The sequence below is a fragment of the Saccopteryx leptura genome, chromosome 10 (genome assembly GCF_036850995.1).
Source record: "Saccopteryx leptura isolate mSacLep1 chromosome 10, mSacLep1_pri_phased_curated, whole genome shotgun sequence".
In the NCBI taxonomy this organism is placed as follows: domain Eukaryota; kingdom Metazoa; phylum Chordata; class Mammalia; order Chiroptera; family Emballonuridae; genus Saccopteryx; species Saccopteryx leptura.
Genome location: NC_089512.1, coordinates 12,992,247 through 13,006,937, shown reverse-complemented (window position 1 = coordinate 13,006,937; position 14,691 = coordinate 12,992,247). Strand labels below are relative to the sequence as shown.

At 49.3% G+C, this 14,691-nt stretch overlaps 1 protein-coding gene across 1 annotated transcript; it reads left to right on the top strand.

Annotated features, from left to right (window-relative positions):
• The first annotated feature begins 5,073 nt into the window (after window positions 1-5,073).
• On the top strand, window positions 5,074-13,411 carry LOC136382575 (zinc finger protein 621-like). Its single transcript, XM_066352009.1, is given in 7 exon segments — window positions 5,074-5,554; window positions 6,185-6,270; window positions 6,768-6,837; window positions 9,486-9,612; window positions 10,314-10,421; window positions 11,718-12,721; window positions 12,723-13,411. Coding segments are annotated over 5 exon segments (1,275 nt in total). The 5' UTR covers window positions 5,074-5,554; window positions 6,185-6,270; window positions 6,768-6,834; the 3' UTR covers window positions 12,756-13,411.
• Window positions 13,412-14,691: the final 1,280 nt, after the last annotated feature.

The following is a 14,691-nucleotide window of genomic DNA, read 5'->3' as shown; positions in this document are numbered from 1 at the left end:
ACTGACCTGAGAACTGAAAATAACAGTGTCTCCCCGTTTTCATGCTTTTTATCAGTGTCATCACTCCTTCCTGGACTGGACTAATTCTTGACCGTGTGCCTCTGTCCCCACGGCTCTGCCTCACTGGGATGCCCGCTCCTCCCGCTGTCTGAGTGAGCTGTTTCATTCAGACTCGGCTTCCGTCATGAAACTTTCCTCAAATTCTCAGAGCCCTTGTTTCCCAACATGAACTTTACAGTTAGAATAGACACCCACCCCAAGAAAACCCCTCAAAACTTAAAATCATGAAGAGTAATGTAAGTTTCCATTTTGAAAGGGTCCACTGAGTACCCAGCAAGATGGATTGGGGTAAATCCGGGTTTGAAAGAGGAGATCCTAGTATGTTTCTAGAGCAAGAAAACAAAGTATCAGGAATGAGAATGGCATCCGATTTCTCAGCAGCAACCTTGAAAGTTAGATGCCCATGATGTACTTCACAGCTTGAATGGCAAACGATTTCCACCCAGAGTAAAGGTATTTCAGACCCTTCTAAGTGTAGACTTTATCTGCTATGCTTCCTCTCTCAGATGTGCAACACTAAACCAAGAAAAAGTAAGTGGACACCCTAGTACAATATGAATATTAGGAGTCTCCTAAACTCACAGAGGGGCCTTGTCCATGGGGAGACATCTGCATCTATGCCATTATATTCCTAATGGAGTTCAAACTTTCAGAGACCTGCCTCGATGCCCCACCACCCACACCACTTCTTACTCTGAAGTTACTTACTACTGCGTTGCAGTCTGCCTTTGCTACAGCGCGGGTGTATGCACTCTGGGTCAGGGGCAAGGCGCTATTTGTCTCAAATTTGTCCAGCTCATTGCTGTTCCAAGTGACCTCACAGCAGGAAACATTCTTTGTAACTTCGTCTAGTTATATTCTTTTTTAGTCATGGAATTAGCTCATTGCAGAGAGCTTGACTGTCCATGCAGGAAGCAGAGGTATCAATTAAGTTCCAGAAACTCGGTATCAATTTCCTTTACTGTAAAACAGGGATGACAGTCTACCTCATAGGTCTGAGGATTAACCGCATTAATACGTGTAGAAGTGCTCAGAACAGTGACTGGAGTATAATAAACAAAAATTTATTAGTGTCTTGATAAGTTTTGACTTGTGTGCATGCCAGAGAAACAATCACAAGATAAGCAACAGAGGTGTGACCCCCCACACACACTTTGCATACGCCCCTTGTAGCCCTCCCTCCTGGATCTCCGCAGTGCCCACTGAGCTGCTTTCTGTCCCTTCGCATCAGCTGTTCCTTCCTAGCACTTTATACAGATGTTCTCACACTTTGGGTACTTTCTCTTTGGTCTGGCGTTGAGCACGCCCTGGGACTGAGGCTCCCCCATGTTGCATACAGCGGTGGTTCGGTCCTTACTGCTGTGTGCTGCACCAGACTAGAGATATATCACTGTCCAGCCACCTCTTGACGGCCATTTGGGGTGTTCCCAGTTTCTGCCTGTTAGAAATAAAACTCCTGAGCATTTGTGTTCAAGTATTTGGAGTTGTGTATACTCTTATTTATCTCGGTAAATACTAGGAGTGACTATCCAGGTCCTACTTTAAGAATCTCCCGCTGCCCGCCCTCCTGTCTGCCCACGTGGCAGTCGCAGCTGCCACCGCCTCAGCCCAGTGCCTGCCATGGGGCAGATCCTCCCATTCGCTTCCAGAAGCGCATCCAGGATATTTCCAGGTGCTTAGGAAACTGTATTTAAGTACAAGACTATTTTTGGAGAAGAAGATCAAAAAGCAGCAGCAGGAATTCAGCAAGGAGAGAGCCTTCTTGAGACAAGTTATGGCACATGCTTATAGTGACGAGCAGTTTCTGACATCGTGGTGGAGCGTGTTCCCAGTGACCGTGAAGAGGACTTCCAGTCCCTCTACTAGTTGCAAGTGGATGCAGGAGCAGAGAAAAACCCTCTTCTGAAATTCTGGTGAAGTACTTTCCCACCGACTAGAAAGAAAGTTTCACACCCACCCACAAGTTGCTGGTGGATGCAGGAGCAGGTTTTTTTTATTTGTATTATTATTTATTTATTATTATTATTATTCAGTGAGAGAAGGGGAGCTAGAGAGATAGACTCCTCCTGCATGTGCCCGACCGGGACCCACCCGGCAAGCCCACTAGGGGGCGATGCTCTGCCCATCTGGGGTGTTGCTCTGTTGCTCAGCAACTGAGCTCTTAGCACCTGAGGTGGAGGCCATGGAGCCCTCCTTAGTGGCCAGAACCAACTCACTCCAATGGCGCCATGGCGATGCAGGAGCAATTAAAAACAAAAAAACAAACAAACAAAAAACCTGTTTGACATTGTACTGAAGGACGTTTCCAGTGACGGGAGAACGTTTCCAGACTCCATGTCTGTCCAAAATTTACAGGTAGATACAGGAGCAGTTTTTAAAAAAACACTTCTTCTGATACTAGGGTGGGACTATTTCTAGTGAATCTGTCAATTCACAATGTGTCGGTGGGTGCAGGTGCAGATAAAAAACATTCTCCCTACACTGTAGGGCATTCCCAATGACTGGGAAGAGGACTTCTTGTCCATCCACAAGATGGCCCAAGTAGAGGGTGAAGATGGATTTTTCCAGGCTCCTAGGAAACTATATCTAAGAATAAGACTATTGTTGGAGAATACAATCAAAAAGAAGCATCAGGAATTTGACTAGAAAGGTCATCTTCTTATAACAAGTTTCATTCATTTATTTTTCTGGTTCATTCTTACAGTGACTGAAAAGAAGCTTCTTCTGACATGTGGTGGGGACATTCCAAAGGCCTGTGAAGAGGACTCCCTAGTTATCCACATGTTGCAGGTGGATGTAGGAGCAGTTTTTGTTGTTGTTGTTGTTGTTGTTTTTGTATTTTTCTGAAGCTGGAAATGGGGAGAGACAGTCAGACAGACTCCCGCATGCGCCCAACCGGGATCCACCCGGCACGCCCACCAGGGGTGACGCTCTGCCCACCAGGGGGCGATGCTCTGCCCCTCCGGGGCATCGCTCTGCCGTGACCAGAGCCACTCTAGTGCCTGGGGCAGAGGCCAAGGAGCCATCCCCAGCGCCCGGGCCATCTTTGCTCCAATGGAGCCTTGGCTGCGGGAGGGGAAGAGAGAGACAGAGAGGAAGGAGGGGGGGGGTGGAGAAGCAAATGGGCGCTTCTCCTATGTGCCCTGGCCGGAAATCGAACCCGGGTCCCCCGCACTCCAGGCCGACGCTCTACCACTGAGCCAACCGACCAGAGCCTGTAGGAGCAGTTTTAAAAAACCTTTTTCTGAGATGGTGGTGAGGAGCTTCCCAGTAACTGTGAAGATGACTTCCCATCAATTTACAAGTTGCAGGTGGATGCTGGTGCAGATAAAAAACCTTCTTACTACATTGTGGTGGGAGGATGTTTGCAGTGATTGGGAAAAGGACTTCCTGTCCACCCACATGGTGGCCCCAGTAGAGTATGAAGATGGATTTTTCCAGGCATTTGGGAAACTAAGGATAAGACTATATTTGGAAAAGAACATCAAAAACCAGCATTTTGCCTGACCCGTGGTGGCGCAGTGGGTAAAGCGTCGACCTGGAATGCTGAGGTTGCTGGTTCAAAACTCCAGGCTTGCCCGGTCAAGGCACATATGGGAGTTGATGCTGTCTGCTCCTCCCCCTTTCTCTCTCTCTAAAATAAATAAATAAAAATCTAAAAACAAAACAAAACAAACAAACAAAAAAACCAGCATTAGGATTTTGGCAAGAAGAGTCATCTTCTCCTGACAAATTAGTCAGTTCTTAATAATGACTCTCAGTTTTTTGCAGATACCCATGTGGGGACTAAAGTTTCACACCAATAACCAGTAGTAATTGCCAGCCACGTGAGTGAGCTACCTTGGAGGTAGATCCTGCAGCGTGAGGCAAGCCTTCAGATGAGTGCTGTTCCTGATGAACGTTTATGAGAGATCCCAAGCCAGTGCCACCCAGTCAAGCCACTCTTTGAGTTCCCGATTCTCAGAAACTTTGAGATAATAAATGTGTATTGTTTTCAGCCACAAAGTTTGAGGGTCATTTGTAATGTAGCCATGGATACCTTAATGTACTCTTCATGATAGGACTTCTTTATGCTACTCTTAGTAACTATGTCTAATTCTTGAGAAAGGAGTAACAGATTCCTGTGATGGAGCCAGATATCCAGGGTCTTACTAATTTCTAGCCGATGGGAGGCCAATGTCCCGTTACAACTTTGAAGTCGTTGGTGAGTAGGAGCCATATACCTGGAACTGTGTTCAGTAGACATTTCAAAGAGGTCAGTCTGTTCATGTTGGCAGCCACACTGGAAGAAGGGTTCACTTGTGTGAGGCCACTGTTGACCCAATCAATGATTTTCAGAAGCATGGCCACTGTCATGAGGCACTTGCTAATTGGCTGTCGTCTCTAGTGGGTGGGACTATCACTGATAGGCTGACTTTCAAAGGTGTTTGTCAGTGGTTGGTTCGCCTTCAGAAACTTGGGGCTGCTATTGGTTTGCTAAGTTTCAGAAGCATAGTTACTGAGGGTCACCAAAGTGAGGCTGTCACTTATTGGCTGGTTTCCAGAGCATGCAGAGTAACCTGAAGTTACATGAATTAAGGGCAGTTGTTTTAGACTTGGACATGTGCTTCTAATGTTTCTTTTTTTCTTTTTTCACCTTCTTCCAGTTAAACCTCCAAGAGAGATTGTAAACGATTATCCAGATCTTTATTGGTGGAGATATGACTTTTTTCAGCCAGTGTTGACTAAGTTATGTAAGTGCCAGTGAATGTCCCTCCCCAAAGCTCTAAATTATAGAATTTAAAAAAAACACCATTTATTGATAAAAGCTAACACAGGACATTTAGGGCATCCTGTCAAAGTCAATACAAGTCTAAACCGTTTGCTCTGGGCAAGTCCTGTATATACAGGGTGCCTGGCAACCTTAGTCACCCTTATTTTGGTTGTAAAAATGGACTTGCCCCCTAAGGCCCCACACATGTCTAGGTCCTAGGAAGGAGGGGGCTTTAAAAAAGCAGGTGTAAACCATGGTTTTCCTAAAGGTTGCCCAACCTAGGACCTACCTAGGCTTGGGCATCTAAGATATGACACAACAGGAGCCATTATCCCCACACCTGCACAGCCAGGTGATCCACGGAGCAATGACGGCCGACAGTTGATGGAGCAGCGCGTTACCTGTGGCCCCACCTGGACCTACAGGGCGAGGTCTGAGTGGAGCGAGGGTGTATTGGCGTCGCGACGCCCCAGGCCGCGGTCGGTCCCAAAGGTCTCAACGGGGAGAGGCGCCCGCCCCACCCAGTGACGGCACACGCAGGAGCCCGCCCCCAACCCCACCACTTCCGCCCGGCGGGCCCAGTCACGTGGGGTCGCGCGGTGGGGACCACCGAGATGGCAGCCTCCGGATGGTCTAGAGGGGCGCTGGGAGCGCGCGCTCACTTCCGCATTGGCCGTTAGCTTCCAGCTCTTCGCTGTTCGGAGAGGAGGAGAGTGGGTTGCAGTGAGTTCTACGTGCCAGGTCCGTCTGGTCCCGGCCTCCTCGCGTTCCCTGGCGCCTCATCGGCACCCCGCCCCTGAACTCGCCCGTCCTTACCCCAGAGCTCCGGTGTCCGGCCTCGCGGAAGCCGCCGAGGTGCTCGGGGACTCCCACAGCCCTGGTCCTAGTCCGCGGAGGCGCGATGCTCTTTTCCACGCGCGGGAATGTGCCCACCGCGTCCCGTGCCCGATGCTGACGTTCTGTGTGTGGGGTCTCCTGCACCCTGGGTGGAGACCCGGAGGGGTCAGCATCACCCCCTGGGACACTTAATCCGCAGCCGGCCACCCCGTCCCTCCTCTCCATAGGCGCCTGGTTTCTTGGGGGGGAGGGGGTAAATGTCATGGTCCCTGTAAGAGCTTTTTTAGGTTGTTCGGATCCAACATGGTAGGGGCGGGGCTCGGAGGGTGGGAGGAGCACCGGGCCTGAGCAGCAGGTGCGGGACTGCCCCGAAGTCCAGACAGCATCCATGAGGTTGGGCGATCAGGTGGGGTGTGGGTGTCGGGGAGCGCTGATCGGTCTCCGGCCAGTCCTGGGCAGGGGACACCGAGCGGCCGTGGGCGGCCAGGTGATGTGGGACAGGGCGCACTGCACTCAAGGCTCCGCTTCTCTTAGTTTCTAAGGTTCTCGCTTTCCCAAACCCAGAGGACAGTGCCGGAAGCCAGGGGACATCAGCCATGCTCCAAAACACTTGGCCTCAGGTGAGCTGAGCTTCCTTTCCGTCTTTTTAAAATCACACTGTCAGTTGACCAGGAAAGGACCAAGAAGGCCTAACATGGCCAGGCTCTGGGTTCCTCTTTGAGCCCCCCCCCCCCCCCCCCGCCCCGGGCTACGGCTCTAAATCCCGTGGTGGGGGAATGGAGAGTTTTGTGTGCATAGGGTTTGGATGTGTAGGTTTAAGTGTCAAAGGGGGACCGAAGCCAAGAAACTCCCTTCCCAGTGGAAAGGCAGGTCCTGTTCTGCAAAGAAAAGTCACTTGCTGAGATCAGAGAACCTCTTCACTGAAGAGATGGCTCCATGAGTTGGAACTGCCTCCCCGAGAGACCAGCATTGCACTTTCTGTATGCACTTTCTAATGCTAGGTGCACTGTATTGACTAATGCAGACAATTTCCCCTTCTCACCACCTACTAAGGACATTATGTTGCTTCCAGGTTTTGGCAGTTCTGAATAAAGCTGCTGTAAACATCTTTGTGCAGGTTTTTGTGTGGACATAAGTTTTCAGCTTATTTGGGAAGACACCAAGGAGCGTGACTGCTGGATCATATGGTAAGAATATGTTTAGTTTTGTGAGAAACTGCCAAACCGTCTCCCAGAGTGGCTGGCGGCTCCATTTAGCATCCTTACCAACAATGAGCGCGAGTTCCTGTTCCGCATCCTCACCAGCATTTGGGGTTCTTTAGTTTTCTGGATTTGCCTATTCTGATAGGTGTGTAGTGGTATCTCATAGTTTTAATTTGCTTTTCCTACATGCCGTTTATGATCTTAAGCATCTTATATACCTATCTGCCATCTGTATGTCTTTTTTGATGAGGTATGTGTTCAGATATTTTGTCCATTGTGTGTAATTGGGGTTGTTGACTTTCTTGATGTTGAATTTCAAGAGTTCTTGAATAACAGTCCTTTATCAGACCTTTTTTTTTTTTCCCTGAATATTTTCTCCCTGTGTGTGGCTTGTCTTCCCATTTTCGGAAAGTACTGTCCTTTGAAGGTGGGGTTTAATTCCCTCTCATCTTTTCTTTCAAAAGAAGTTTCTTGAAAACATTCTCAGCTGGTCTTCCACACTTACTTTTTCAGATGGCTTTAAATGACCCCCCTCACAAATCTCATTGATTCTTTTGGTGGGGAAGTGGATTTTGTTGAATTCATAGGCAAAATTGAAGATTTTCTTCCTCTTGGTCTTGCACATTTTTGTTAAGTGTATTCTTAGCTTTTTTTTTTTTTTTTTAATCAATAGCGTCTTATTTTCTCCCACTTTAACGTCTAAGTATTTTTTATGGTAATTCTTTACTATAATGATTTTGGTGTATTTAGCTTATCTCTAGCTAACTTAATGAATTATTTTGTCAGTTTTGAATGTTTTTCATATATTCACTTGGCTCTTGGGTTATTTTTAGGCAGATACAATCAACCCTCTCTTCATCTGTATATTCAACTAACCAGGGATCAAAACTATTTGAAAAAAAGTTATGTTGTTACAGACATGTACTGTACTGTGAGGTTAGGCCTGTGATGGCTGCATCCGTACTGAAAGTGTACAGACGTTTTTCTTGTCATTATTTCCAATAATACAGAATAACCACTATTTCCATAGCATTTGCATTGTATTAGGTAGTATAAGTAATCTAGAAATGATTTGAAGTGTCCTGGAGAATGGCTGTAGGGTATGTGCAGATACTAAGCCACTTTAGATGAAGGACTTGAGCACCCTCAGGCTTTGGTACCCGCCTGGGTCCTGTAACCAAGCCCCCGTGGATACTGAGGGACGACTGTAGTTATTTCACCTACAAAGGAAAGGTGTTTATATGTGTATTCCTTTCCTGTGGATTCCTTTTCTAGTCTGTCCTCTTCTTTTTTCTAGATTATATTTATTCATTTTTTAGAGAGAGAAAAGGGGGGGGGAGCAGGAAGCATCAACTCCCATAGGTGCCTTGACCGGGCAAGCCCAGGGTTTTGACCCGGCAACCTCAGTGTTTCCAGGTCGACGCTTTATCCACTGCGCCACCAGAGGTCAGGCCTTTTCTAGTCTTTCACAGGAAGTAGAAAGTTCACGGTAAATGATCAGCCGTCAGCTTTAATGGCGATGCTCTAGCATTTTACTGTTAAGGTGGCGTTTGCTGTTTTCTCTTTGTGGTCAAACCATTTTTGAAATTCTTTCAGCATATTTACAGTAAGCTTCGAGTGTCTGCCAGGCATATACTGTGTGCTAGTAAACCAGCTATGAACAAAACGGAGTCCTTGCCTCGTGGACTTCCGTTCTGGTCGGGGGAGATGGACTGTAACAGGTTCCCTTCACGTTTGGGAGGCGGAGGTGATCGGGGGAGGCGGAGAGGGGCACTCACCTTGGCAGGTGGGCGGATCCGTGCTCAGAGACAGGCCCCTGCCGCCTTGGCTGAGCACAGGTGGTCCAGAGAGGAGGGGGAACCGGGAGGGGGAGGCGGAGTGGGCACTCACCTTGGCAGGCGGGCGGATCCGTGCTCAGAGACAGGCCCCTGCCGCCTTGGCTGAGCACAGGTGGTCCAGAGAGGAGGCGGAACCGGGAGGGGGAGGCGGAGAGGGGCACTCACCTTGGCAGGTGGGCGGATCCGTGCTCAGAGACAGGCCCCTGCCGCCTTGGCTGAGCACAGGTGGTCCAGAGAGGAGGCGGAACCAGGCAGGCTGCAGGGTTTCTTTAGCAGAGCCAGCTTCCCGATCAAGTAAGAGGGTATAACAATAAATTTGCAGCACGCTGGGGACATTTGTGAGGAGTGGCTCCTGCCCACAGTGGGAGGTGTTGGGGGAGACTGAGGACAAGCAAGGGAACAGACGGGCTGTGCGTGTGTCCAGATGGGTGGGGAGAGGCTGAATGGCACGGCCGCAGCGGCTGTGTACAGGAAGTAAGGTGACCAGGTTGCGGAGGACATGAGATGGGAGGTGCCAGCGGGACAGAGCCACAGGGGTTGATGCGGTTACCAGGCGGAGAGCCCCAGGTGCCGGGCCATGAGATCAGGATGACAGTTGGGCCCAGAGCTGAGCGGACGGGGAGGGCACTGGGGCTCTGTGTTTGGAGTGGGAACGTGGGCTGAGGGCTGGCCCCAGGTGGGGTGCTCTTCTTGGTAGCTCAGACCTTCCACTGGGCTCCGCGTTGGGGACGCAGCAGTTCAGGCCGCCTCCTTCTGCACCTCACTCAGAACTTGAGCAGGAACCTGTCGTTTCAGGAACCAGTGACCTTTGAGGACGTGGCTGTGTACTTCACTGAGGAGGAATGGGCCAGCCTGAACCCCACGCAGAGGGCCCTGTACAGGGAGGTGACGCTGGAGAACTACGCAAATGTGGCTGTCCTGGGTAAGGCCCCAGTCAGTGGCTCTTTGTGATAGTTTGAGATCTGCCTCAGATATTTGGGGGATTCTAGTAGCCCTTCTGTTTGATGAGTCTAGGGCAGTGGTTCTCAACCTTTCTAATGCCGTGACCCCGCAATACAGTTCCTCATGTTGCGGTGACCCCAAACCAAAAAATAATTTTGGTGGCTACTTCATAACTGTCATTTTGCTACAGTTATGATTCGGAATGTAAATACCTGATATGCATTATGTATTTTCCGATGGCTTTAGGCGACTCCGCCAGGGTCGCGACCCACAGGTTGAGAACCGCTGGTCTAGGGGGACTTCTGCAGTCACCAGCCTCTGGAAGGGTGGGGTGGGAAGTCCTGGTGCCCTTTGGCTTTGACAGTGGACTTTCTTACGTGTCAGTGAACAGTGTGATTCTGGCCCCGAGGGTAAGGGGCTCCTGGCACCCTGGTGAGCTCTTTGTTCCTCCACCCTGCATTGTTCTCAGTAGGAGGAGTCTCCCAGGATATTATCTGTGTCCTTCCTGAGGGGATTTCCTTTCTTCTAAGTTGGGGCCAGGTGAGAATTTCCTCTGTGGAGCCCTTCCTCAGAACCCTTGGCCGGCTGGCTTGGTCTCCTGGGAGGTCTGGAGTGGGCCGGGAAAGATCTCAGGAGCAGTTCTGGATGTCTCCCTCAATTTGTCTTTTTTTCTTGCTGCAGTGGCATTTCCATTCCCCAAACCTGTTCTGATCTCCCAGCTGGAGAGCGGAGAAGGCCCGTGGGGCCTGGGGCCCTGGGAAGCAGAGGTTTTGAGAGGCATCTGTCCAGGTGAGTAAGAGAACGCAGCAGTTTTGGATTTTGCCTTCTTGGTTTACTGGAAATGTTTCTTCTGCAGCAAAGAACAAAGCTCCCTGGAGTTCAGTAGGCAGCACTCGGTGCACTCTGACCTCTGCTGAGTTCTAGCCCCGAGCCCAGAGGACCGGTTACCGGGAGGCTTGGCCACACGCTGTCTGCACACGCGTGGCTGCCCCCCTGTGGGCACTGTGACCTGGGAGCTCCTGACCACTTCTCTTCTCACTTACCAGTGGGAATAGTTATTTTATGCCAGTATTCATGGTAGAGAAGTTGGGTTTCAGCCATATTTTATGGAAAATTTTATTCTATGGGTCAGTTTGATTCTGTGATTTATTTGTGCCACAGCTATGAATTTTAATTTGTCTTTCCTGTGCATTTTGAAGTTCCTATGTTATAATCTTTAGGTTTACATTGTATTAGTCTTATATGAGGCTGCACAGGAGAAGGCAAGAAATAGTGCCCCCGGGGCCCCCTCCCCAGTGTCCGTCCACACCCCCCCCCTCAGCTGTCCCTGAGACTGCTTCCCAGTCCCGGCAGCTTGTGTGTACTTTCATTTCTCTCCTTTTGAAAGAAAGTTCTAGGCTTCACTTCTCACGAGTACTGTGATTTTGTAAATAATGGTTTGTTGAGCAGTAACACCACTGTGGCCTGGAGCTTGATAGTTCCACTTCTGTCCCAGCTGACTTCCTGCAAGGATCTTTTATCCCAGAGTATTATGTGGAGATTCAAACCTGGGATCATGAGGCGATTATTTAGAACAGAGAATCCGGGCTGGTTTCCTGGCCTGCGGGCGGGGGGACGTTGGGACCCTTTGTGTGCCGCTCGTGTTCCCAGCCTGCTCCGTCCGCCTCTCGATTCGCTAGAGCTGACGTCTGAGCGTGTCAGTGGTCACTTTCCTCCTCTGGGTCTCTGTCTTTTTTAAAAAATGTTTTCATTTCTGCTGATTCCTCTTATCTGTCCTTCTCTTTTCTCTCCCCCCTCCTGCCTTCTTTCCCTCCCATTTTTGAGGTTCTCATTCTGTCCATTTTTCCTGCCCTAGTTTTCCCCCAGCTTTCCTTACAGGAAGCACTTCCAGTCTGTTTCCAATGTCATTACTTCTGCAGTTGTATGTTACTATTTTTCTCTTTCTCTATCGTCCTCCTCTATGGATGCTTATAGCCATGCCATGGGTATATTTAAAAATCACACCCTACAAGAGAAAACTGGACTCCTGGGTCCTTTTTTCTGTGCAGCCCAGTAACTGGGAACACTGGTGTTTTCTCTGGTCAGGTGGGGAGTCCCGGGTTGAGGATGCAGCGGCAGAGGTAAAGCAGGAGGCCCCAGGGGAAGCAGAGCGGCCCGGGGTGCTGGGCGGACTCCTCGGACACGCCTCTCAGCACCGTGATTGTAAAGGCAAGGCCGCGTGGCAGGCTTTCGGTCCGAACCCGAATCTGATACTGCGAGGAGGCATGAAGTTCTATGAGTGCAAAGAATGTGGGAAAATCTTCAGATACAACTCCAAGCTGCTTCGGCATCAGATGAGTCACACCGGGGAAAAGCCCTTCAAGTGTAAGGAGTGTGGCAAAGCGTTCAAGTCCAGCTACGACTGCATTGTGCACGAGAAGAATCACGCGGGGGCCGGGCCCTACGAGTGTAAGGAGTGCGGCAAAGGCCTGAGCTCCAGCACCGCCCTGACGCAGCACCGGCGCATCCACAGCGGCGAGAAGCCGTACGCGTGCGGGCAGTGCGGCCAGGCCTTCCGCCGGAGCGCCGCCCACCTCCAGCACCAGAGGCTGCACACCGGGGACAAGCTCTACAAGTGTCAGGACTGTTGGAAGGCCTTCGGCTGTCGGTCCCTTTTTCTCGTCCATCGGAGGATTCACACTGGGGAGAAGCCCTACCAGTGTAAGGAGTGCGGCAAGGCCTTCACGCAGAAGATCGCCTCCATCCAGCACCAGAGAGTCCACACTGGAGAGCGGCCTTACGAGTGCAAGGTGTGTGGGAAGGCCTTCAAGTGGTACGGCAGTTTTGTTCAGCATCAGAAACTGCACCCCGTGGAGAAGAAGCCCGTCCCAGCAAGGCCCCAGGGCCCGTCTGCAGCCTTACCGCCAGGTTCCGCCCAGAGCCTCTGCTCTGCTCCTGCCGTGGCTGCGCCTTCACTGACCTTCCCACCTGCTCTGCTCCTTCCTGCCTCAGGGCCTTTGTTCGTGCTGCTGCCCATGCCTGGGATGCCTTCGTCACCTGTCCAGATAGTACGTGTCTTCCCGGGGGTCACCCCGGTGGTGAAGCCTTCCCCCCATTAACCTCAGCCCTTCTCACCCGTCATGAGCTCCTGGCCACTCCACTGGCTCGGGCCAGCAGATCTCCGGCCTCATCTGAGTTTTATTTATATATTTTCCTCACCTTCATGTCTTTCAGCTGTTTCAGCATACACTCCATTGTAATCTATACTATATTTAAAGACTGTGTTGATATACTACATGTTCTTTTATTCTGAAAGTGGAAATATTTGACCTTTGCCTTGACCCCTTCCAGGCTTGACCAGTAATGGCTGTCTCTGCATTGTGGGGGTGCTGGTAGAGAGTGGGGGAGGGAGCACGTCCCTGTGTCAGGTCACTAGAAGCAGTCTGAGGGAAACGGAGGAGGCCTTGCCTCCTGCAGGAGCAGAGAGGGTAAATCTGCAGCCACAGGCTGTAGAAGCGATTGCGACTGTGTAGTGGACTGGATGGGGCGTTACTGCAGCTGGAGCTGCGCTGCCCCGGCTCGGACCAGTGAGGTTCTCGTGCGTCTCGGCAAACGCTCCAGTGAAATAATAACCAGTGTAAACTAATACGTATTCAGCGATAGCAGCTGTCATGATGGATAGCGATCATGTCCTTAATCATTATGCCATTTTTTTCTTTAGTGTTGCTCTTTATGTTAAATGTTTTTTGGGTTGTTTTTTTTCAACATTCATTTTCTAAGTAAATATACACCGAGCATTCCTCTTTGTCTATTGTGTACATTTTTCTTGGTGGGCATTCTAGTTTTCTGTTGACAAGCACTGGCCTTTACACTTTATTTTCCCTAGATAGCATGAACTGTAAATATGAATCAGGAAGTTACTATAGGAGGGGGAACAACAGAGTAGAGCCGCCGTGGGGGAGAGCTGAGGAAGCCTCAGAATTGTCCTTAAGGAATGAGGGGAGCTGTGAAATGGGTCCAGTTGTAAGATTGGCTCCTAGCTTTCTCTTCAATGAACCAGTCATCAGCGCTAAAATTTAATTTCATGGGATCTACTTACTAGTTACAATAGAGTTGCATGTGGTATTACAGGAAATTTTAATTGGCCGAGAGTTTTAGTTTACTCCACTTGGCTACCTCCACAAGAACACCTTAACTTTAATAATGATAAAAATAGATACTTTCCTGGTACTATTTACCATTTAAGCACAATACATTGCAAGTTAGATTTTCTATCTCAAGCTTGTATAAAAAGAAACTCCAGCGACGGTAAGGGACCTTGCTTAAGATCATAGTGGTATTTTGATGCTTTCAGCTCTGATGTTAACTAAGAAAAGAGAGTCTTAGGCCCTGGCCAGTTCCGTTGATTGGAGCGTCATCCCGACACACCAAGTTTGCAGTTTCTATCCCGATCAGGGCACATCCAAGAAGCAACCAATGAATGCACACATAAGGTGGAACAACAAATCATTGTCTCTCCCTTTCTCTCTCTCTGTGGAATAAATACATAGTCTCAAACATAGCAGGCGTTTTCAGTGTATCACCTAATTACTTAAACGGTAGATTTTTTTTCTTGTTTTACAAGCAATCTTAGTGTTTAGTTATAATTTGTTCTTCAGTGACTACTAGCACATTGCTTAATTCTGGAAGGAGTGATGTCTGTGAGATTGTACCAGTGTAAGTAATGAGTCTGAAATATTGACATATAGGCAGCAGGAATTGGGAGACAGATTGTGCCTGTCCCTGAGGGAGGTCCTCGCAGCTGCGCGGTGCTGTGCTTGTTTCTTGTCCTTGTCGGGTCTCTCATTTTCAATAAACAAGATGCCTCACTGTTTTATAAACAACGGAGGTTTCAACATCATTTGAAAAACTAGTTTTAACGTCTTGATCATTGTGGCTTTTTTTTTTTTTTTTTTTTTTTTTTTACAGAGACAGAGAGAGGGATAGATAGGGACAGACAGACAGGAACGGAAAGAGATGAGAAGCATCAATCATCAGTTTTTCGTTGCGACACCTTAGTTGTTCATTGATTGCGTTCTCA